The sequence below is a fragment of the Hypanus sabinus genome, chromosome 6 (assembly GCF_030144855.1).
Source record: "Hypanus sabinus isolate sHypSab1 chromosome 6, sHypSab1.hap1, whole genome shotgun sequence".
NCBI lineage: Eukaryota > Metazoa > Chordata > Chondrichthyes > Myliobatiformes > Dasyatidae > Hypanus > Hypanus sabinus.
In genome coordinates, this window is record NC_082711.1 from 131,213,452 (window position 1) to 131,236,335 (window position 22,884).

Sequence of the window (22,884 nt, forward strand, 5' to 3'; positions counted from 1 at the left end):
GAGCTGGCTGTAAAATACCTGCTCTCCATCAGTTCATCAAATACAGTACACAGGAGAGTACAGTGACAGGCTGTCCCACTGCCTCACTGCTCCAGGGAACAGGTTTATTCCTGAACTCCAGGGGAGTTTGTACATTCCTCTCAGATCGTCTTGATTTTTCAGGGGGGGGGGGAGGGGGCTGCACTTCCCCTGCACATCCCAAAGAGCTGCAGTTGAGTAAATGACTGTTGTAAATTATACTTGAGAATTAGCATGGATTTGATACACGTGATAATATATCACAGTGAAACAAGCTGGGGATCAGGAGGACAGGTGAATATTTTACAGTAAAACAAGTCGGGGATTGGGAGGGATGGATTTGACAAAGAACACGCTGACTGGTCTTGGTCTGGCATAAAGCTATGGGTTTGAAAAAATAAGTCATTCCAGTAAAACTACACCCTCTGAATGCACTAAAATACAACTGCTACCAAACATACTCAAAGATAACTCAAAAGATACTGCCATTTTCAACAAGTCACAAACCATACTTACAATGCAAATAATTTTAGCAATTAATGTCAGATAGCATGCTCTACCAGTCTGTTATCGCCAGTACAATCTTCTATGTGGCAGTGTGCTGGGGCAATGGCATCAACATGGGTGATGTCAACAGGCTGAATAAAGTTTTTGGAATCAAAAGTAGTTTATAGGAGTCAAACTGGACACACTGGAGGCTGCGGTAGAACAAAATCGATGGAAAATCCTGGCAATTCTGGACAATGTTTGTCAGCTTCTGCATGCCACCTTGGCTGAACAGAGGAGCACTTTTAGTAATAAACTAGGACAACTGAGCTGCTCCAAAGAGCGATATATGATCCCACCCTCCGCCATTAGGCTCTGTAATGAGTCAACCTATAGCAGGGGAAGTGATAACCCTGTACTATTAGACTCTTTGTAGTAACTTATATCTTACTCTTTCTTACTTTTCTTCTAATATTTGTAATGCTGTGTGACACTGTAATTTCCTCTTGGGGTCAATAAAGTATTGTGTCAACCCACTTTCTGCGCAGGTGAACCGGCTCACAAATAGCCAGCGCGCGGGGGGGGGGGGAGACTTTGGTAATGCACCTCTGATGTCATTTCCGCCCGGAGAGGGCGGGCGCTAGGGATTAAATACCAGCGCCGCAGTTTGAATAAACTAGTCGTTATTTCAGCGCTGTGTGTAGCACATCGCTATATTGGTGACCCCGATGGCCCAGACAGGATTTGGACCAAAGATGACCGACTCTTCATCTGTTCACGCAGTTTCGCTAAAACTGCCGACTTTCTGGACGCTATGACCATGCGTGTGGTTTAGCCAGGCAGAAGCCCAGTTCCAGGTTCGGCAGATATCTTCTGATTCCATGTGTTACTATCACGTGGCGAGCACTCTTGACCAGGAGACGGCCGCCCAGTTTGCAGATTTCATACAGTCGCCCCCGGAAGAAGGCAAATATGAAGCATTCAAAGCGCTGCTCATTGGGACCTTTGGCCTCTCACGGCGTGAGCGGGGTGCCCGCCTGCTTCACCTGGGCGGTTTGGGAGACAGACTGCCATCAGCATTGATGAACAAGATGCTGGCCCTGGCTGACGGACACAAGCCCTGCCTCATGTTTGAGCAGGCATTCCTAGAGCGACTGCCCGAGGACATACATCTGCTGCTGGCCGACGCAGATTTCAGCGACCCCCGGAAGGTGGCGGCCCGGGCAGACGTGCTGTGGAAAGCCAAGAGGGAGAGCGTGGCGTCCGTCGGTCAGATTACCAGGCCATGCGCCCAACAGCAGACCAGACCAGGCCCGGCAGGGGGGCGCACACAACACAGAGGCAGGAGTGAGGAGGACAGTGAACAGTGGTGTTTCTACCACCTGTGGTGGGGCACAAAAGCCCGCCGTTGTCGCCCGCCCTGCAAGGGCCGGGGCCAGCAGCTGCTAATGACTATGGCGGCTGGCCACCAGGACAGCCTCTTGTACGTCTGGGACAAACAGTCAGGACACTGCTTCTTGGTCAACACAGGAGCAGAAATCAGTGTTTTGCCCCCGACGGGGTACGACACCCACAACTGGAAGCCAGGACCCACCCTGAGGACCACAAAAGGCAGCACGATACGGACCTACGGCACCTGCACAGCGCAGCTGCAGTTCGGCGCCAGCTTGCGAGCTCACAGCCTGCTGGTCGACTTGCAAGGGAAAAGACTGGTACATGCCGAGACTTTCCAGACGTTCTCCCTGGTTGAAGCCAAGTTGCCGGCCCCACACCTGGACTCCAAAACGCTGTCGGACAACGAATTCACCAGAATCCTGGTGGACTTTCCATCGATTCTGGCACCGCAGTTCACGACAGCCATGCCCAGACACGGGGTACAGCACCACATCCCGACCCAGGGACCACCCCTCCATGCCCACGCAAGAAGGCTCCCCCTGGAAAAGCTCCGCCTGGCGAAGGAGGAGTTCAAGAGGATGGAGGAATTGGGGGTCGTACGGAGGTCCGACAGCCAATGATGCCCAAAGCAGCTGGGGGTTGGAGACCATGCGGCGACTACTGCAGACTGAATGAGGCTACAACTCCAGACCGCTACCCTGTGCCGCACATACAGGACTGCAGCAAACCTGCACGGGGCAAGAATCTTTTCCAAAGTGGACCTCGTCCGGGGGTACCATCAAATCCCGGTGCACCATGAAGACATCCCCAAAACAGCACTCATCACCCCGTTTGGCCTGTTCGAGTTCCTCCAAATGCCGTTCAGCCTGAAGAACGCCGCACAGACGTTCCAGTGGCTAATTGATGCGGTGGGACACAACCTGGAATTTGCGTTCATCTATTTGGATGACATCCTCATAGCCAGCAGTAGTCGTCAGGAGCATCTGTCCCACCTCCGCCAGATCTACTCCTGCCTGAGTGATTTCAGCCTCATGATCAACCCTGCCAAATGCCAGTTTGGTCTCGATACCATCGACTTCCTGGGCCACAGGATTACCAAAGACAGGGCAACACCTCTGCCCACCAAGGTAGACGCGATCTGCCACTTTGCCCAGCCCAACACGGTCAAAGGCCTGCAGGAGTTCGTTGGAATGGTGAACTTCTACCGCTATTTCCTCCCCTCAGCAGCCCATATCATGCACCCTTTGTACACCCTGATGTCGGGTAAAGGCAAGGACATTACTTGGGACAAGGAGGCCATGGCCGCTTTCATTAAAGCCAAGGAAGACTTGGCAGATGCCGCGATGCTGGTGCACCCCAGAACAGATGTTCCGACCACCCTCACAGTGGACGCATCCGACACAGCAGTCGGTGGGGTGCTGAAGCCACTCATCGAGGAGCGCTGGCAACCCCTGGCGTTCTTCAGCAAGCACCTATGACCACCCGAACTCAAGTACAGTGCTTTCGACCGGGAGCTGTTGGCACCGTATCTAGCAATCCACTATCAAGACAGCATCTGCTGAGGGAAATATATGGTCAGCGTTTTAGGCTGAGACCTCTCGTACTAGTGAAGGGTCTCAGTCCAAGATGTCGACTGTATAATTCCCTCCACAGATGTTGCCTGACTTGTCAAGTTTTTCCAGCAGTTTGTGAGTTGTTCAAGATTTCCAGCATCTGCAGAATCCCATACATGGTGGATTCCGATTAATTGGACCATTGGCTAATTGGGACAACTCTTAAAGAACAAAAACTAATCAAAAGTCAATACAATTCTTTTCCAGCAATTCACTTGCACTTCCTCTGATTCAGTTTGGTGTTCACATTGTGGTCTTCTTCGCATTGGCGAAACCAAATGCAAACTGGGTGATCACTTTGCACAACAACCGTATTCAGCCCACAAGGGTGACTCCGAGTTTCCTGCTACCTGACAACTTAATTCTCCATTCCACTCCCTATCAGACTTGGTCTGTAGCGTCCTATACTGGAAAAGTGAGGCCAGCACAGCAAGCTTGAGGAACACCACCACCTTCTGTCTCCACATGCTGCAAACTTCTAGGATTCAACAGAGAATTTTACAACCTCAGGTAGCTTGATTACTGTCCTTATCAGTTACTCATCTGTGATACTGGCTCAGCTGTGTTTTTCTTTCTGGGAGTGACAGACACGCCAAGCTGACCTGCCCAGAAGATTAAGCTGCTTTGCATTTTACAATTCCAACTCTAATCTGCTCTTTGTCAACATTCTCGCTATTAAACTACTCCCATTCACCAGATAATCTTATTTTCAGGCTGATCCCCCAGGGTTACCTTGGTGCCCCCCCCACCCCGATCTTTCCTCCAGATTTGATGATCTCCATCTTGTCTGATGAGGACAGGAAGCCTAAGCGGGGTAGTTTTTAAAGAGGAATATCTGTTGCACTGGTGAAGTTCCACTCTCGACCTCAGAAATATGGGGCCAGTGGTACAACCAGCGTCACAGTCTGGGTTCTTTGATTGCAGTGGGTGACCCTATCAGAATCAGGTTCATCATCACTCACGTATATCGTGAATTGTTTTCTGTGGCAGAAGGACGGTGCAATACATAAAATTACTACAGTACTGTGCAAAGACCTTTGGCCATCCTACCTATATATGCGCTTGAGACTTTTGCACAGTACTGAAAAACAAAGCAGATGGAATGTAAATCCCCCATAAAGTGGCCCAAATGGACAAATATGTAAATCTTACCATTTGAAATGGAGCCACATGCTGATTGCAGAGCTTACACATGGAATGTCAGAAAGTTCACAGTACAGTCCAATCATAAAGTTAAATCAAGTCACAATGTTCCTAGTTTCCACAAATCTTATTTTATATAAACTTTTTATTATAAATTGTAACTTTTTATTACTATGTATTGCAATGTACTGCTGCCGCAAAACAGTAAATTTCATGAGATATGCCAGTGATATTGAACATGATTCTGATCCTGAAAGCACTCAGACCCAAATGCAATAACAACACGGGGAAATGGGTTCTAATTCCACCAAAATGGGAAAAAATCCTTTAGTCATTGGGCACTGCTACTTGCCTCTGCAGGTATTTTCTTCCTAAAACAGATTTTCTATTACACTATGCTTTCATCTGCTTTGTTTTTCAGAACTTTGCAAAAGTCTCAAGCACATATATAGGTAGGACGGCCAAAGGTCTTTGCACAGTACTGTAGTAATTTTATGTACCGCACTGTACTTCTGCCACAGAAAACAATTCACGATATACGTGAGTGATGATGAACCTGATTCTGATAGGGTCACCCACTGCAATCAAAGAAACACCCAGACTGCTTGCAGAGCAACAAGATGTAACTCAAACAAGACCAATGGTTGGAGTGATGAACTTTCTGGTGCTTTGTTTTTCAGCATGCAGGCTGTTGTGCCAGTCTTTTCTTACACTGTCTTCAGGTTTATCGTACTGCATGGACATTTTTTCCACCAAGTTATATGGTTCACCAAGAAGGATGTGGAAGCTATGGAGAGGGTGCAGAGGAGATTTACCAGGATGTTGCCTGGTTTGGAGAACAAGTCATATGAAGCAAGGTTAGCAGAGCTGGGACTTTTCTCTTTGGAGCGTAGAAGAATGAGAGGGGACTTGATAGAGGTCTACAAGATTATGAGAGACATAGATAGGGTGGATAGTCAGTACCTGTTTCCCAGGGCACCAATAGTGGACACCAGAAGGCACATGTACAAAATTAAGGGAGGGAAGTTTGGGGGAGACATCAGGGGTAAGTTTTTTACACAGAGGTTTGTGAGTGCCTGGAATGACTTGCCAGGGATGGTGGTGGAGGCTAAAACATTAGGGGTATTTAAGAGCCTCTTGGACAGGCACATGGATGAAAGAAAAATGGAGGGTTATGGGGTAGTGTGGGTTTAGTACTTTTTTTAAGGATTATATGGGTCAGCACAACATGGAGGGCTGAAGGGCCTGTACTGTGCTGTAGTGTTCTATGGTTGTATTCTGTGGGCTGCACAGCTGTAAACTGTCACACTGTTACTGCAGTCTAAACGGTAAGTATTCGATTAAACTTATCATTGCCTTCTAAATGGAACTTAAACTCTTCAATTCTGAAGTCAAGTTGTATTCCATGGCAGATTCAGTGCCAATTTTTAAATGTTTGTTCTAGATGTGACTTGGAGCTGAAGGACCATGAAGGAAATACTGCACTGTGGTTAGCACTTCAGGATATAACAGTGGATTCTGATCAGTCAGTGAATCCATTTGATGATGTTCAGGTTGTGAATGGCACATCATTTGATGAGAACAGTTTGGCTGCAAAACTTATTAAATGGGGCAGTAATCCAGATGCTCCAGATGCAAAAGGTAAGGAAAGTTGGAGATAATATTAGATGATTATGATTAGCAAACACCAGAGGGCATATGTACAAAATTAAGGGAGGCAAGTTCAGGGGAGACATCAGGGATAAGTTTTTTTTTACACAGAGGGTTGTGAGTGCTTGGAATGACTTGCCAGGGATGGTGGTGGAGGCTAAAACATTAGGGGTATTTAAGAGCCTCTTAGACAGGCACATGGATGAAAGAAAAATGGAGGGTTACGGGGTAGTGTGGGTTTAGTACTTTTTTAAGGATTATATGGGTCAGCACAACATGGAGGGCTGAAGGGCCTGTACTGTGCTGTAGTGTTCTATGGTTGTATTCTGTGGGCTGCACAGCTGTACTTCCATTGAAACTGCCACACCGTGCTGCAATAACAACATTTCGCTGAGACAGCTTACAAATGCCAAGTAACTTTATGGGTGCAATTCCTCCTCACACCATGCAAATGGTTCTGACACAAATAGCTTACAACAGGGATGGAACAGGAAAACAGCTCGACAACCCAGGACTAAGCAACGTGCCAAATAAGCTCTCCTCATATGCACACAACAGCAGTTTTATTCCAGATTTAAAGGCCCAAATTTTCCAACATGTGGAAGCAGCACAGAGGAAAGAAAACAGGAGCAGAAAATAGTTCTGAGTATGTTTTTTTAAAAAAACATCCGTCAATGAGAAAGAACTGAATATTTAGTGAATACGTTAAGCATCTTATCACAATTACAAGGTACAATTCACACTCTTTGCTGCGTATTCTTTCAAGGTTTCAGGGCGGTGAAGATGCAACCCTAAGGTGCCTTGATTTTGAACATTACAGGTGGGATAATTGGCCAGCAGGTCAAGGTTGGAATTAAACTGTTGACTACTGATGCCAGATCATATAAATACCAGAGCTGAGGTACAAGGGGCAAATGCTTTTAACATATCTTAATAAAGTGCTTTTAACATAGTAAAAGATCCCCATGACTGTTTGCAGGAGTGTTTTCACAATTAATTTCTCACTTAACTATTTAAGATATGAAGGCAGATGATCAAAAGTTTGGTGACAATAGTAGTAAAAACAGAGGAGTTCAGGCAGGGAATTTCTGTGCTCAGCAAGTGGGTTGCAAAGGCTAAAACTGAATTGGATAAAATTAGGAATGTGAAGAAAAGGGGAATGGAACAACTGTAGAGATCTGGAAAGAATGTACCATAGCATCATCATTTACGACAGAGCAAGACAACATTTATCTCATCCTGACCATGAAAAAACCTACCCAACCTAACCCCATGGTCATAATCATTTTGTGCCATGTTGTATGACTTAAGCAATCATGGTCTATCTATGATCATGATTGTTCTTGGCAAATTTTTCTACAGAAGTGGTTTGCCATTGGCTTTGTCCAGCCATTATCAGTACTCTTCAGAGATTGCCTGTCTGGCATCAGTGGTCGTACAACCAGTACTTGTGACATACCAGTACCAGCTGCTCACACAACCATCCACCATCTGCTCCCAGGGCTTCACATGACTCTGACCGAGGGGCTACACCTTGCTGAAGACTGACTGGCAGGCTAGCAGAGGGAAGGGACTCCTTACACCTCCTTTGGTAGAGACGTACCTCTACCCCACGAGGACTTTCACTACATGATGAGATTTTCACACTGTATCACCAGTTCAGGCTGTGAGCTCTAGCCCCTCACCTACTCTTCAGATGATGAGCAATCCTCCTTTGCTTTCCTCTTATCCACGTCCTTAACTTCCAAATACTGACACTTCCCCTCTTGCAAATAGGCCTGCCTATTCATTCTCACTCGATTCAATTTTAGGAAGTAAACATCCTCCAATGCTCCGCTATTTCAAAAAAATAATTTCTCTTTATTTGTCTTATTCTCATTGTCAAAATTCTCCAAACTAGGCAACATTGACCCTGTCCCCTCTGTACTATCAATAAGACAGTGACAGAACTGTCACTGTCATTCTGCTGTTTGCTGCTACAGACGGGTACATACCGCCTGCTCATGTTCTGTGCCTCAATTAAGAGAAAAATTATGTATATTTTCTTAACTACCTCAAGCTTTAGACCCTGTGTAACTTCCTTAAAAGTTTAATTGATCTGACACTAACTTGCTTTAATAGATCTAGTCTATTTGGATTTATTTGGAGCAAAAAAGTGTAATGCTTTAGAAAGAAATTTAGAAAGATCGCCTCCCGGGGGTGGAGTTTCAAGATGGCGACGTAAACATCTGCCTTTTAGGCGCTCTTCACTTTTCTAACTATAATCACCCTTTAATCAAATCTTTTCGAATTTAATCAAATGAGTTGATATTTTCGATTGACTTTTTTTTCTTTTAAAACTATATTTGATCTAACTTTGCCGAACTTAAAATGGCTACAAGTAAGAAATCGTCTAAGGAGCCTTTATCTATCGATGCAATTTCTAATCTTCTGGACACTAAACTTGCAAGTTTGGATAGCAAGCTGGAAAGTAAAATGGCAAGTTTGGAAAACACGTTTACCACGAAAATGTCTGAACTTGAAGGAGCTGTTAAATCGCTTGATACTAAGTTTCAGTCACAGGCAGCGGATATTCAGCGGCATGAAGATAAGTTGGAGACCCTTGAAAAATTAATTGTTGAAAAAGCATGTACACTTGAGGAGTTGGATAAGAAGGTACAATCGACTCTTAAAGTTGTAAATCAGCATAAGTTTAAAATTTCTGAAATCAATCTCGCAGACAGAATTTGCGTATTATCGGGTTTTCCGAAAAAGTTGAGTCCGGTGATTTAACTGAATTTTTCTCTAATTTACTGTGGGAAATTTTCGGTGAAGGTTTGGAAACTAAACCTGTTATTGACCGTGCTCACAGAGTTGCGAGGTTTTCAGCTGCGACTGATAAACCACGAGCGGTGATTGTTCGCCTTCATTATCCTCGTGAGAAAGAGCTTTTAATTCGATTAGCTCGTAAAAAAGGTATGATTTCCTACAAAAACTTTCAATTTCGAATTGTTGAGGATTATTCTTATGAGGTTATGAGAGCCAGAATCGCTTTTAAACCAGTGATGGCAGAGATTCACTCAATTGGACTTAGACAAGCTTTAATGTATCCAGCGAAGCTTAGAATTGTGCTGGACGACAACAGTCAACGATTTTTCAACACTCCGGAAGAAGCGAAGAAATTTGTTGAAGAATTTCGATCTTCTACTGCAACTTGAACTATGTGTTATGTGGAAGATTTTTCGGAGAGAGGATATCTTTCTATTTTAAGTTTTAACCTATGAAGCTGGGTTATAACTTTTTATTTTTTGATCTATGGGTCCGGTTTTTTTTTTACTAGCATCATTGTTTATAGATGTTCTTTTTAACTTTGATAATATCCTTTTTTTTCTTTCTGTTTTGGTTATATACGTTTATATTTTGCAATAATGATTTACCTTTTTTTTAAGATGTCGTTTCTTTTTCCCGTAAGATTCTGTTTTTTACAAGCATTTATCTGTTTGCCTGTACTCAGATATGGGACGAATGTTTTGGATTTTTGGTTTTTTTTTTATATATATATTGTACTGTTTATTATATCCCTTTTTTTAAATGTTATTTTGTCTTTTAACAGATTGTTGAACTCACATTTGTATTTAGTAATATGGTTTTTTCAAAATGGTGTTTCTTCTTCCCATAAGTCTTTGCTTTTGAAACGTCATCTTGTATTTGAATATGGGATTTTTTTTTAAAAGGTATATTACACTTTTAAATTTTGACGTTTATACTTTTTTTTATTAAGGATTGTTGTATTATATTAGTTTTCTTTTATTCTGATTGATATATATATTTTTTTTTGCAACTCTATATCTTAATTTGGGTGTTATATAGTTTTCTTTTAATCTTTTTTATAGAGCTGCCATCTTGAAATGGGGGTAATATTAGTATTAGATTATGCGCCTGCCACTTGGCTTTTTTTCGAAGGGTGGGGGGAGGGGGTAGGGATCTTTTTTCACACTTTTGCTTTTTATTTTTTTGCTTTTAGTTTATGGGCCGACTTTAAACTACTAATATTGTTGAGGTGTCATGTTCTCCGGTTGCTCCTGAATCAATTTTCCTCCTTCCTGAATTGTGGGTTATGTGTCTTTCTAACCTTTTATGATACACACAATTAATATTGGTATGATGGATAGATCTGTTAACTTTATCTCCTGGAATACTAATGGTTTAAATCATCCGATTAAACGTAAAAAAATATTTAAAGTATTCCATAGACTGAATGCTAATATTATCTTTGCACAGGAGACCCATATCAAGAGGGAGGATAATCAACGTTTTTTTAGGTTCTGGAAGGGTCAACAATTTCATTCGAATTGTACTGCTAAAATTAGGGGTGTGTCTATTTTTATAGATCCCTCAATATCGTTTACACATCATGAAATTATCTCTGACCCACAGGGTAGATTTTTGTTGATAACTGGCTTACTTTTCCATCGGAAAGTTGTTCTAGTTAATATTTATGCTCCAAACTTTGACTGCCCTGAATTTTTTAAATGTTTATTTACCTCTCTTCCTAATCTAAATGAATATATGTTGATAATGGGTGGAGATTTTAATTGTTGTTTGAATCCTTCGATGGATAGATCTAAACCTATTCATACTCTTCCGAATAGATCAGCCCTACTTATTAATTCATTTATGGTTGACTCGGGAATTACAGAAATATGGCGGTTTTTGAACCCTAAAGATAAAGAATTTTCATTTTTTTCACATGTATATCATAGCTATTCTAGAATTGACTATTTTCTTATTGATCATCGGTTATTAACAGATGTTATTGATTGTAAATATGATTCTATTACTATTTCGGATCATGCACCTTTGAAGTTATCTATTAAGATTTCGGACTATTCCAATAATATCAGATCTTGGAGGCTTAACGCTACTTTGCTTCAAGACCCAGAATTTATTACTTATATAAAACAGCAAATTGACTTGTTTTTCTCTACAAACTGTACTGAAGAAATCGACAGAGGAATACTTTGGGACTCTTTTAAGGCTTTTATTCGTGGTCAAATTATCTCATATTCTGCTGGTAAAAGAAAACAAAGATATTTAGATATTGCTTTATTGGTGGATAAAATCAAGGAAATTGATAAGATTTATTCCGTGACTCCTACCAAAGAACTTTATAAGAAGAGAGTTGAGCTTCAAATGGAACATAGTTTACTATTATCTTCTTCAATTGAAAATCAATTAATTAGGACCAGGGCTCAATTTTATATTCATAGTGACCGTACTGGTAAACTGTTAGCTAATCAATTAAAGGCTATCTCCACTAAGCGACAAATTATTAAAATTCGCAAATCAGATGGTAATTTAACTACTGATCATAAAGAAATTAATAATACCTTTCAAGATTTTTATAAATCTTTATATCATTCAGAATTTGATGGTGACCAGTCCATGATAGATAATTTTTTTAACAATTTGAATATTCCTAAACTGACTGATGAAGACCATAGCCTGTTAGATGCTCCTATTTCTATGGTGGAAATAGGAGAGGCTATCTCATCAATGAATTCAGGGAAAGCTCCTGGTCCTGATGGTTATATAGTAGAATTTTTTAAAACTTTTTCTTCTTTGCTTTCTCCTTGGTTATGTGAAATTTTTAATGATGCGTTTGCTAAGAAGAGATTACCTCAATCTTTTTATGAAGCTAATATTTCTCTAATTCTTAAAAAAGATAAAGATCCTACTTTATGTACATCTTATCGCCCTATATCACTATTAAATGTAGATTCTAAGATTCTTACAAAAATTTTAGCTATTAGATTAGAAAAAGTACTATCTCAGATTATTTCAGAAGATCAAACTGGTTTTATGAGGAATCGGTATTCCTTTTTTAATGTTAGAAAATTGATTAATATAATTCATACTTCACCACCCACAATCCCAGAATGTGTTATCTCATTAGATGCTGAAAAAGCTTTTGATAGAGTTGAATGGATATATTTATTTAATACATTGAGAAATTTTAATTTTAGTCCTAACTTTATATCATGGATTAAATTAATATATCATAAACCTGTTGCTTCTGTTTTTACAAATAACTACAGATCCTCTTTTTTTCAATTATCTCGTGGTACGAGACAAGGCTGTCCCTTAAGTCCTTTATTATTTAATATTGCATTAGAACCTTTAGCTATTGCTATTCGTGAATCTCCTAATATTTTTGGTATTACCCGTAATGAGAAGTTATACAAATTATCTCTTTATGCTGATGATTTGCTGTTATATATTTCTGACCCTGATAGGTCTATTCCTGCTATTTTATCCTTGTTGGTTCAATTTGGTACTTTTTCTGGTTATAAACTAAATTTAGATAAGAGTGAATTATTTCCTTTAAATGCACAAACTTTATTGAGTGATAGGATACCATTTAAAGTTGTTACTGATAACTTTACCTATTTAGGTATAAAAATTACCAAGAAATATAAAGATTTATTTAGACTGAATTTTTTACCTATGCTTCATCAAATTCATCAACTTACTACAAGATGGTCTCCTTTGTTTTTATCATTAATCGGTCGGATTAATGCTATTAAAATGATGATTTTACCGAAATTTTTATACTTATTTCAAGCCCTACCAGTTTTTATTCCTAAATCTTTTTTTGATAATATTGATTCAAAAATTTCCTCATTTGTGTGGCAAAATAAAAACCCTAGGTTAAGTAAAAAGCAATTACAAAAATCAAAAAAAATGGTGGTTTAGCTTTACCCAATTTTAGATTTTATTATTGGGCAAATAATATTCGTAATTTATTGTATTGGAAACTAGATTTGGATTCACCACTGTGCCCACTGGGTAAATTTGGAATGTAATGAGGTAAAGGGATATTCTCTATTCTCTGTTCTTGGTTCTTGTCTTCCTGCGGATTTAGTTAAATTTAATAAACAAATATCTAATCCTGTTATTAAACATACATTACGAATTTGGTTTCAATTTTTTAAGTTTTTTACTTTGAAAAACTTTGTTCTTGATAGCCCTATCTTACTTAATTTCTTTTTCAAACCCTCCTGGACAGATCAAGCTTTTAACATATGGAAAAGGAAAGGTATAAAATGTTTTCGTGATCTCTTTTTTGAAGTTACTTTGATGTCATTTGATCAACTTTCCAACAAATTTGAATTACCTAAATCTAATTTTTTCAGATATTTACAAATTAGAAATTTCTTACATAAAGTTTTACCATCTTTTCCTAATTCAACTTTGGTGGACATTACAGATTTGATTTTTACCTTAAATCCTTGTCAGAAGGGATTAGTAGCTTTTATTTATAATATGATTATGAAGATACAACCAGAAATATCAGTTAGAATTAAACAAGAATGGGAAAAAGAACTTCGATATAACATATCAACAGATAAATGGGAAAAAATTTTGCAAATGGTTAATTCTTCTTCTATATGTGCTAAACATGCTTTAATACAATTTAAAATTGTACATAGAGCTCATATGTCTAAAGATAAACTTGTTCGATTCTATTCTCATATTAACCCTCAATGTGACAGATGTCATTCAGAAGTGGCCTCATTGACCCATATGTTCTGATCATGTCCCACTTTACATAATTATTGGAAGGACATATTTACTACTATTTCCTCAATTTGGAATATAGATTTACAACATTTTATTACTGCAATTTTTGGCATACCAAATGAAGATGGTAATCAGTTTTCCCCTTCAATCAGACGAATGATTGCTTTTGTAACATTAATGGCCAGAAGGTCTATATTACAAATGGAAAGAAGTAAATCCTCCTACCACATTTCAATGGCTTTCTCAAACTATTTCTTATCTGAGTTTGGAAAAAATTAGAAGCACTATTTTTGACTCATCAATTAAATTTGAAGAAACTTGGAGACCGTTTATTCGACATTTTCATATGAATTAATTTGGCCTTTTCCAGACCTTCTTTCTGCTTATTCATGTTCAGGTATGGAGTTCCGGAGTTCTTTGACACTATCATATACTTGTAAACTGTTATTATTGCCCATGTTAGTTTAGTTTAGTGTTTTATTTTTTTTTAATATATATTTTTTTTCACATATTTTCAATTTTTTTTTCTTTTTTAATGGTTATTTTTGGTTTTTTTTTCATATAATCATATGGACTTGATTGATTAAGGTATTTTCTTCTGCTGATGTTTAGTAGGATATTGTTATCTTATTATCAATGTGATTTCAAGTCTATTGTATTCATAATTTACTTATTATTATGTTATTTTTTTTGTGTATATATGAAAATCAATAAAAAGATTGAAAAAGAAAAGAAAGATCGCCTCCCAGACAAGTGACCTCTATCACAAGGTACCTGGGTACACGAGCATCGGTAGGTCCTTTCTGTTGCAGTGTGCAGCTTGGAAAGCTACTGCCTCTCAGTGCTGGAGACCCGGCTTCAATGCCGACCTTGGGTACCGTCTGTGCAGAGTTGCACGTTCTCCCTGGAACCGAACAGATTTCTTCCAGGTTCTCCAGTTTCCTCCCACGTCCCAAAGATGGGAGATTAACAGGGTAACTGAAAATTTTCCCTGGAGTGTAAGTGAAGACAGAATGCAGGAGCACAACATTAAAAGGCATTTGGACTGGTATACCGATAGGAAAGACGTGGAGGAAAATGGGCCTAATGTGGCAATATAGATCTGTATCACGCCCACATGGACAAGGTGGGCCAAGGTGTCTGTTTCCCTGCAGTATTCGTCTATGAATGAAAGAATGGGGATTAGTGTAGAGTGGATGTAAAAAGGTGGTTAATAGTTGGAGCAGACTCAGTGCCGGAAATAGCCTGCTTCTGTGATGTATCTCTCCCTGACAACACATTGACGTGGAAACACTGCATCGATCCTTCTTTGTTGAATCATGGTAGTCCCTTCCCATGAAAAATACCTCCACTGCAGCAGCTCACCACTACCTTCTCAAGGGCAATGAGGGATGGGCAATAAATGAAGACAGAAAATACAGGAAACATTCAGAACTAATTAAGTTTGGATCACTTGTAACACTGACTATTTGTTTTCCCCACAGATACTGCTTGGTGCTGAGTGCTTCCAGCATTTCCTGTGTTTGTCTCTGATGAATCTCATCTTTTTAATTGAGGATAAAACTGCAGGGAGTAAGGAGTGGGAAACAGGAAGGAACAATGCTTGCAAAATAAGACACACAAGAGATTGCAGAAGCTGGAAATCTGCAGCAACGTTTAAAAAGCTGAAGGAACTCAACATGTTAGGCAGCATCCGCAGAGGGGAATGCTCATTTTATGTTTCGGATTAGGACCATGCAGCTGGACTCAGAACAAAATTACCTTGGGTGAATAAGAGAATGGCACTGCATTCAAAAACAAGGATTCTATTCTGCATTTCAAACCTTAAAGCACATTGTTTCTAAAGAGCAGTCATTTTGTAGATAGAAAATACGACAACTCCTTTTTGCATAGCAAGGCTCCATAAATAGATCTCTCTTTTTCATAAACTCACTGTTTCAAACCCACTAATCATATCACTTAAACTAATACCTTATACAAAAGATGGCACTACTGACAATATGGTTCTTAGCTCAAAGCACTAGAGCATCAGTCTAGATTTGTTTATTCAACTCTCTGCAGTTAGACGTGTTCTAATTCCCAAGTGAATGCACTGCCAACTGAAATTCAAACAAATATCATACATTGTTCAAATATTCAACGACATCCATTGACAAACAATACAGGATGCATTGAGCAGCATTAGTACGTTTATCGCAGCTAATCTTAGGGAAATGGAAAGAAAAAAATTCACATTCACAAATACAAAGAAAATATACAAAGAAAAACATGCTGAAAGAGGAATTAGAAAAAAAAACAGCTGATGGGTCAGACACCGTAACAGAGTCACAATAGTTCTGTGAGGAAACACCTGCTTTCATAGCACAGCACAGAAAGAGGTCTTCAGCCCACCATGCTCATGCTGACTATTTGCCTGCAGTAGTTCCATTGCTTCTTTATGCCTTGCCTGTTAAAGTTTCTGTCTAGTTGCCTGTTGGACGTATCTGGCTTCAGCAACTCCTCTGGTGACAAGTCCCAGATACCAACCACTTTCTCCTGATTCCACTTCTAAAATTTCTTTGAAAACGTAAATCTATGGCCCCTCGTCTTTGATACTACTACTATGGAAAAACAGATTTCAGCCACCTTTCCTGTCTATGCCTCTCATTATTTTATATTCCTCTATCGAGTCATCCCTCAGCCAGTGAAACTAATCCCAGCTAATGAAAATCCTCCAATTCAAGCCACGTCTTGATGAATGTCTTCTGCACCCTTTCCTTCCTATAGGGTGCCAAATGGAACTGCACACAATATTCCAAATGGCGCCCAGCCATGCAGCTTGTAACATGTGTGGACTAGTTGGACCACACCCCAGGGTTCTGAAAGAGGTACCTGAAGAGATTATGGAGGCATTAGGATTGACCTTTCAAAAACCACTAGATTCTGGAATGGTTCCAGACAACAAACAAATTGGAAATGTCACTCCATTCTTAAAGGGAAGGAGACAGAGAAAAGAAATTATAGGCCATTTAGCCTGACTTAAGATTTTGGAGTACATTACTAAGGATGAAGTTTTGGGGTACTTTGAGGCACGTGATAAAATAGGCCAAAGTCAGCATGGATGAGTAAATCTGCAGATGCTGGAAATTCAAGCAACACAAACAAAATGCTGGTGGAACACAGCAGGCCAGGCAGCATCTATAGGAAAAAGCACTGTCAACGTTTCGGGCCAAGACCCTTTGTCAGGACTCAGTATGGTTTTTTTAAGGGGAAATCTTGCCCAGCATATCTGTTAGAATTCTTTGAGGAAATAACAAGGCAGGACAGACAAATGGAGAGTCAATGGATATTGTTTGCTTGGATTTTCAGAAGGCCTTTGACCAAGATTTCATATATTAGAATGCTTAACAAGATAAGAGTGCATGGTATTACAAGAAAGATACCGGCATGGATAAAAGGTTGTCTGACTTGCAGGAGACAATGAGTGGGGGAAAAAGGGGGCCTTTTCTGGTTGTTCTGTTGGTGACTTGTGATGTTCCACAGGTGTCTGTGCTGGGAGCACTTCTTTTCACGTCATACGTCAATGATTTGGATGACAGAATCGTTGTCTTTGTGGGCAAGTTTGTGGATGATACAAAGGTAGGTTGAAAGGCAAGTAATGTTGGAGGACCAAGGAGCCTATAAAAGGGCAGACTGGAATAATGGACAAAAAGTGGCAGACAGAAAATGGTCTAGGGAAGTGTATGGTCATGGACTTCAGTAGAAGGAATAAAAAGGTAGACCATTTTCTAAATAAAGAGAAAATTCAAAAATCTGAGGTGCAAAGGGACTTGGGAGACATCGTGTATGATTCCCTAAACTCCTAAAGGTCAATTTGCAGCTTGAGTTAGTGGTAAGGAAGCATTCATTTTAAAAGGATTAGAATTTAAGAGCATGTCATGATGAGGCTTGTCATGTCATGATGAGGCTTTATAAGGCATTGGTCAGACTGCACTTGAAGTATTGTGTGCGGTTTTGGGCCCCTTATCTAAGAAAAAAATATGCTGGCATTGGAGAGGGCCCAGAGGAGGTTCACAAGAATGATTTCAGTAAAGAAAGCATTAACATATGAGGAGCGTTTGATGACTCTAGGCCTGCACTTGCTGGAATTTAGAAGAATAAGAGGGTATCTTATTGAAACCTATTGAATATTGAAAAGCCTAAGCAGAGTGGGTGAGGCCCCATGTGCCACCTAGGCATAAAAGGTTCAGACGGCGAAGCAGAGTGGATGTGGAGAAGGTGTTTCCTATATTGGGTGAGTCTAGGATCAGAGGGCACAGCCTCAGAATAGAGGGATGTTCATTAAAACAGAGAAGAGGACATTCTTTTCCAGCCAGAGGGTAGTGAATCTGTGGAATTCATTGCCACAGATGGCTGTGGAGGCCAAGTCACTGAGTATATTTAAAGTGGAGGTTGATAGGTTTTTAATTAGTCAGAATGTCAAAGGTTACAGGGTGAAGGCCAGATAAAGTAACTGAGAGGGGTAACAAGTCAGCCATGACGAAACAACAGAGCAGACTCAATGGGCTGAATGGCCTAATTCTGTTCCTATGTTTGATTTTTGTATTGTGGCCCAACTAATGAAGGCAAACATGTCATAAGCTCTCTTCACCCTATTGACCAACGTTTCCATTTTCAAATAAATGGCTCCAAAACAAAAGTTAGATTTAAGACTATTCAAATAAAACATATGGAAATTAGGTTGGGCTACTCGGGGGAGAAGCAACTAACATTTCCTAAAGGTTTTTAATCCAAGAGCACAGCCTTGTGGCTAATACAAGCAAATTTCAGCACAAAGCTGGCTGACTAAAAAGAATATTGCTGATACATTCTCAGGGAGATACGGAAAAGAAGCAGGCATTTAACCTGAGGATATGCCAATCATAATTAACTTTTTTTTTGCTAATCCTTGTTTCCTTTCCTTTCCTATTAATTCTGCTCTTTCTTCCAAGCCTCCACTCATCAACTCAAGGCAACTTAGAGCAGCCAACCATCTTCCATGCCTTTTGGGTGTGAAAGGAAACAAGAGAAACACATCAACAAAGACGAGGGGAGAACTTACAAATTCCACACTGACAGGACTCAGGGTCAGCACTGAAGCAGGCTCAGGTACCCACACCGGCTCTCCCTGACATGCCATTTTGCTTCTGACACTCAGAATTAGAACTCGGATCACCAAGAAGACTGCTGACAACACTGGTACTGCTTGCTCATCTTTAGGCTCACTGAGAAAATCCATGAGGGTGCTCATGAAACACTCATAGTGATTTAATACACTGAGAGAGTTGCTGTATCACTCTGAGAATGTAAGAGCCAATTAAGAATCAGATCTTTTCAGTATATTTTCCTCCTCTAACAGGTATGAGCAAAGCAGCTGAATTTCAATGGTCATCCCACAAATCATTGTTAATTTTCATCTCTAAATGCTCTGAATTAGAATTCTTCAAATACCAGTGTGGATTATTACTAGCAGCCTATTATCTCTGAATTAGTTGATTAATTATATCTGTCTATTTTTCCACTTGTTGATTTCTTACTTGTTTACGTTTGCACAGGCACTGACCCAAGTTCCTTATCCCCCTGTCTTTGTAAACCTAACACACCGTGGGAGTACTCTCACCACCTGGAATGCAACACTTCAGGGAGGTAACTCACCACCTATTCAGCATACGGGGATGGGCAGCATATACAGGACTTGCTGCTTCATCCATATGCCATGAATGAGGTGGTCAGCCAAAGAAGGAATCACTCCTTATATTTAATACCACTGGGGCTGAGAATTTGAGAGGATATTTAAAGAATTATAGAAAGTTACTGCACAGAAAGCCCATTGTGCTCCTCACATACCTGAGAAGAATTCCTGCAGTCCAGAATGATAAGACACAAGTATCTCTGCTGTCACATCAAGTAGGTTTCAACACTAAATCCAGTGCTAAATACAATCATGCCACAACCCATACCTTCCCCAAACTTGACTGATGGCATTAACATTCTAGCTGACCAGAATGGTCAGTCACGAGAAATACTCATCTACAACAACTAGAAGTTCTTGGGAAAGGACTCTAATCTGAAGCATTAACTGTTTCTCTCTCCACTAATGCTGAGTGATTCCAGCATTTTCTGTTTTTATTTCAGATTTCCAGCATCAGATTTTTTTTTTATTTGTTGAAATTCTCAGCACTATCCAGGTGAAATGTAATTATCTTTGGCCATGGTACAAAACTATGTAGGTAAAATGACTAGATTTAGGCTAAATAGATTACATTATTAAAAACTACTTTTTAAAGAAACAGCTTCAAATATTCACACAACACAAAACATCAATGAATAGATTGCAACATGTTATTTAATCTCTCAAGTGAGGGAAATCCCATTTTGAAGATTCCACATTTACACTTTACTCTCGCAGATAGTAATGCAGTCACCTTCCCTGAAAGTACACAAGTTCCAGATCCTCCATCACATTAGCCCAAGCAAGTTAACTCTATGTTACCTTGTACTTCCTTCAGAGTGAGGTGCAGGAACCAGGGATGGGGTATGTGCTGCAGCAACACCAGGGATGAAACAGATAACAGATAATAATGGTTCTCAGCACCTTCTCTATAAAAGTGGTTCCGGAGCCTCAGCATTACAAATCCACAAAGTTTGTAGAATAAAATGCATCCAAAGCAAGAACATGATGAATTACTTGCACTTGATCTATCTTTCCATGAACAATTGCAGAGGCACTCAAAAATGCACCACTTGTCTCTTAGAAACAGAGCAGATAGATCCAAAGAGGTTCTTTGAAGTGTCTTGTTTATATAATTTCAAATTGTGCAATCCATGTAAACAATGAACTTTGAATCTCAATTCCCATTCCAAATCAGGTAAACGAGGCTTGTCTCTCAAAACCCACTGCAAACCAGCTAAACAAGGTTGGCATTCAAATCCCATTCCAACCAGCTAAATGAGACTTGCAACCCAAATCCCATTCCAAACCAGCTAAAAAATGGGACTTGCATCTCAACTTGCTTTATAAGCTCTCCACCCATGTTTCTACCTTTGTTAGGAATTGCAACTCAACATGACAGAAAGTCAGCCAGAATCTATCAACAAGATCTCTACTTGCAAGATCTCACAGAGACACAGAAGGCTGAAGGGAAGGTGTAGGATAAAGACTGAAGTCAGTACACGAAGCAGGATAACGACCTGTCCATATAAAAACTGTATTTGTCAGATAAGCTGTTTTGCTATAGATGGACAGATATAAACTTCTCTTGTTGAGAGCCACAGCTTGCTGGATCTGAAGGAAGATAAAGGAACCAGAGTCAAACAACCTGCTCTTGGCAGAAATCAACAGACCAAATCGACTTCCTAGTGGCACACAACTCAGGATAACCAATGGTCTTGAAGGGTCCTCCCTTTGTGGCTGAGAAAACTTAAATACAATTTTTTGCAACAATTTTAACGTATTATGATGGTTGCATCATGGCCTGGTACGGAAACACCAATAGCCAAGAACAGCAAAAGCTACAGAAAGTGGTGGATACAGCCCAGACCATCACAGGCTAAGCCCTTCCGAACACTAAATGTATTTATATGAAGCACTGCATAATAAAACAGCATTTATCATCAAAGACCCACACTATCCAGGCCACACTCTTGTCTTGTTAGTATCATCGGACAGGAGATACAAGTCCCACACCAACAGGTTTATTATGCTACAACCATCAGTTTTCTGACCTGGTGTGGACAACTTCATTCACCACTACTCTGACCTATTTCTAACATCCCAAGACTCACTTTCAAGGGTTCTTTACAACTCATGTTCCTAATATTATTTTTATTTGTACAGCTCATCTTCATCTGTACATTGATGTTTGTCAGTCTTTGTTTAAGTATAGTTTTTTCATAAAAATATATTGTATTTTCTTTTCAAGCAAATGCCTGCAGGAAAATGAATCTCACAAAATTTGAATTTTGATAATAAATTTACTTTGAACTTATTATAAATACTCCTGACATGAGCTGCTCTGCTTTGAAAATTGCTACTGTACCTGAAAGAGGTGCACTGTAATATCTTCAAAAGCAGATGAATTGCTTTTAAACGTTGATGCCCCATCTGCTGACAAGCCACACCCACTTGCCACTCCCATATTTCAGCCAGTTGAAGGTGTGGAAGAATCCTCTCCTCCAGCAGCATTTGTTTGAGAATCTCAAATCCTGGGGGGGAAGAGAGAGGTGTCAGAAGTTCTGAACAGGCAACCAAAATAACAAAATTTGCATTTCAGAAGTTCAAATGTTCACCTGCAGTATGCATTCAACATACTGCAACCTGTGTACTGCGTTGCAGGAGAGTCCTTAGGTTTTTTAAAAGTCATGGACAATAAGCCAAAATCATATGGTCTGGCTTTTATATAAATACTAGCAAATTCTATCCATTTGTTCCAATTATTGGAGTAATCCTCATATAACGACTGGTAAAGGAAAGCAAACAATTAACTGCCTTTTAACTAAAATAAAACTAGACTGTCAAGATATCAGTAGAAACAGTTGTAGTGCAGGTTCTGAACTGCGCAGTTTTATTGTAGTGTAGTTCTAATGCAGGTACTGAAATGTACAGTTCAAGAGCAGCTGCTGAAATGTGTAGTTCTAGAGCAGGCGCTGAAATGTGTGGTTCTAGAGCAGGCGCTGAAATGTGTAGTTCTAGAGCAGGCACTGAAACGTGTAGTTCTAGAACAGCTGCTGAAATGTGCAGTTCTAGAGCAGCTACTGAATTGTGTAGTTCTAGAGCAGGCGCTGAAATGTGTGGTTCTATTGTAGAGTCTGTTGATCTTTGGAAGGCACACAACTACTTTTAGCTGTCACAAAGAAAATGTCACTTAACAAAGGAGAGGAGTGCAAACGCCAGCAGATTAAAAAAAGAGATGTGTGACAGGAGACAATAAATTACTGAAGGAAAGTAAAGAAGAACAAATGAGGAGTTAACTTACTCCACCATTTCCACCCACCTCCC

The 22,884-nt window shown here is 40.0% G+C and overlaps 1 protein-coding gene across 5 annotated transcripts in view; it reads right to left on the bottom strand.

Annotated features, from left to right (window-relative positions):
- Positions 1-22,884, bottom strand: part of zzef1 (zinc finger, ZZ-type with EF hand domain 1) — a 303,511-nt gene that overhangs the window by 40,048 nt on the left and 240,579 nt on the right. For all 5 annotated transcript variants that reach the window (XM_059972942.1, XM_059972943.1, XM_059972940.1 and 2 more), the window contains one exon: positions 21,926-22,091. In XM_059972942.1, coding sequence (XP_059828925.1) covers positions 21,926-22,091 — 166 coding nt within the window. The remainder of the gene's footprint in view (positions 1-21,925; positions 22,092-22,884) is intronic.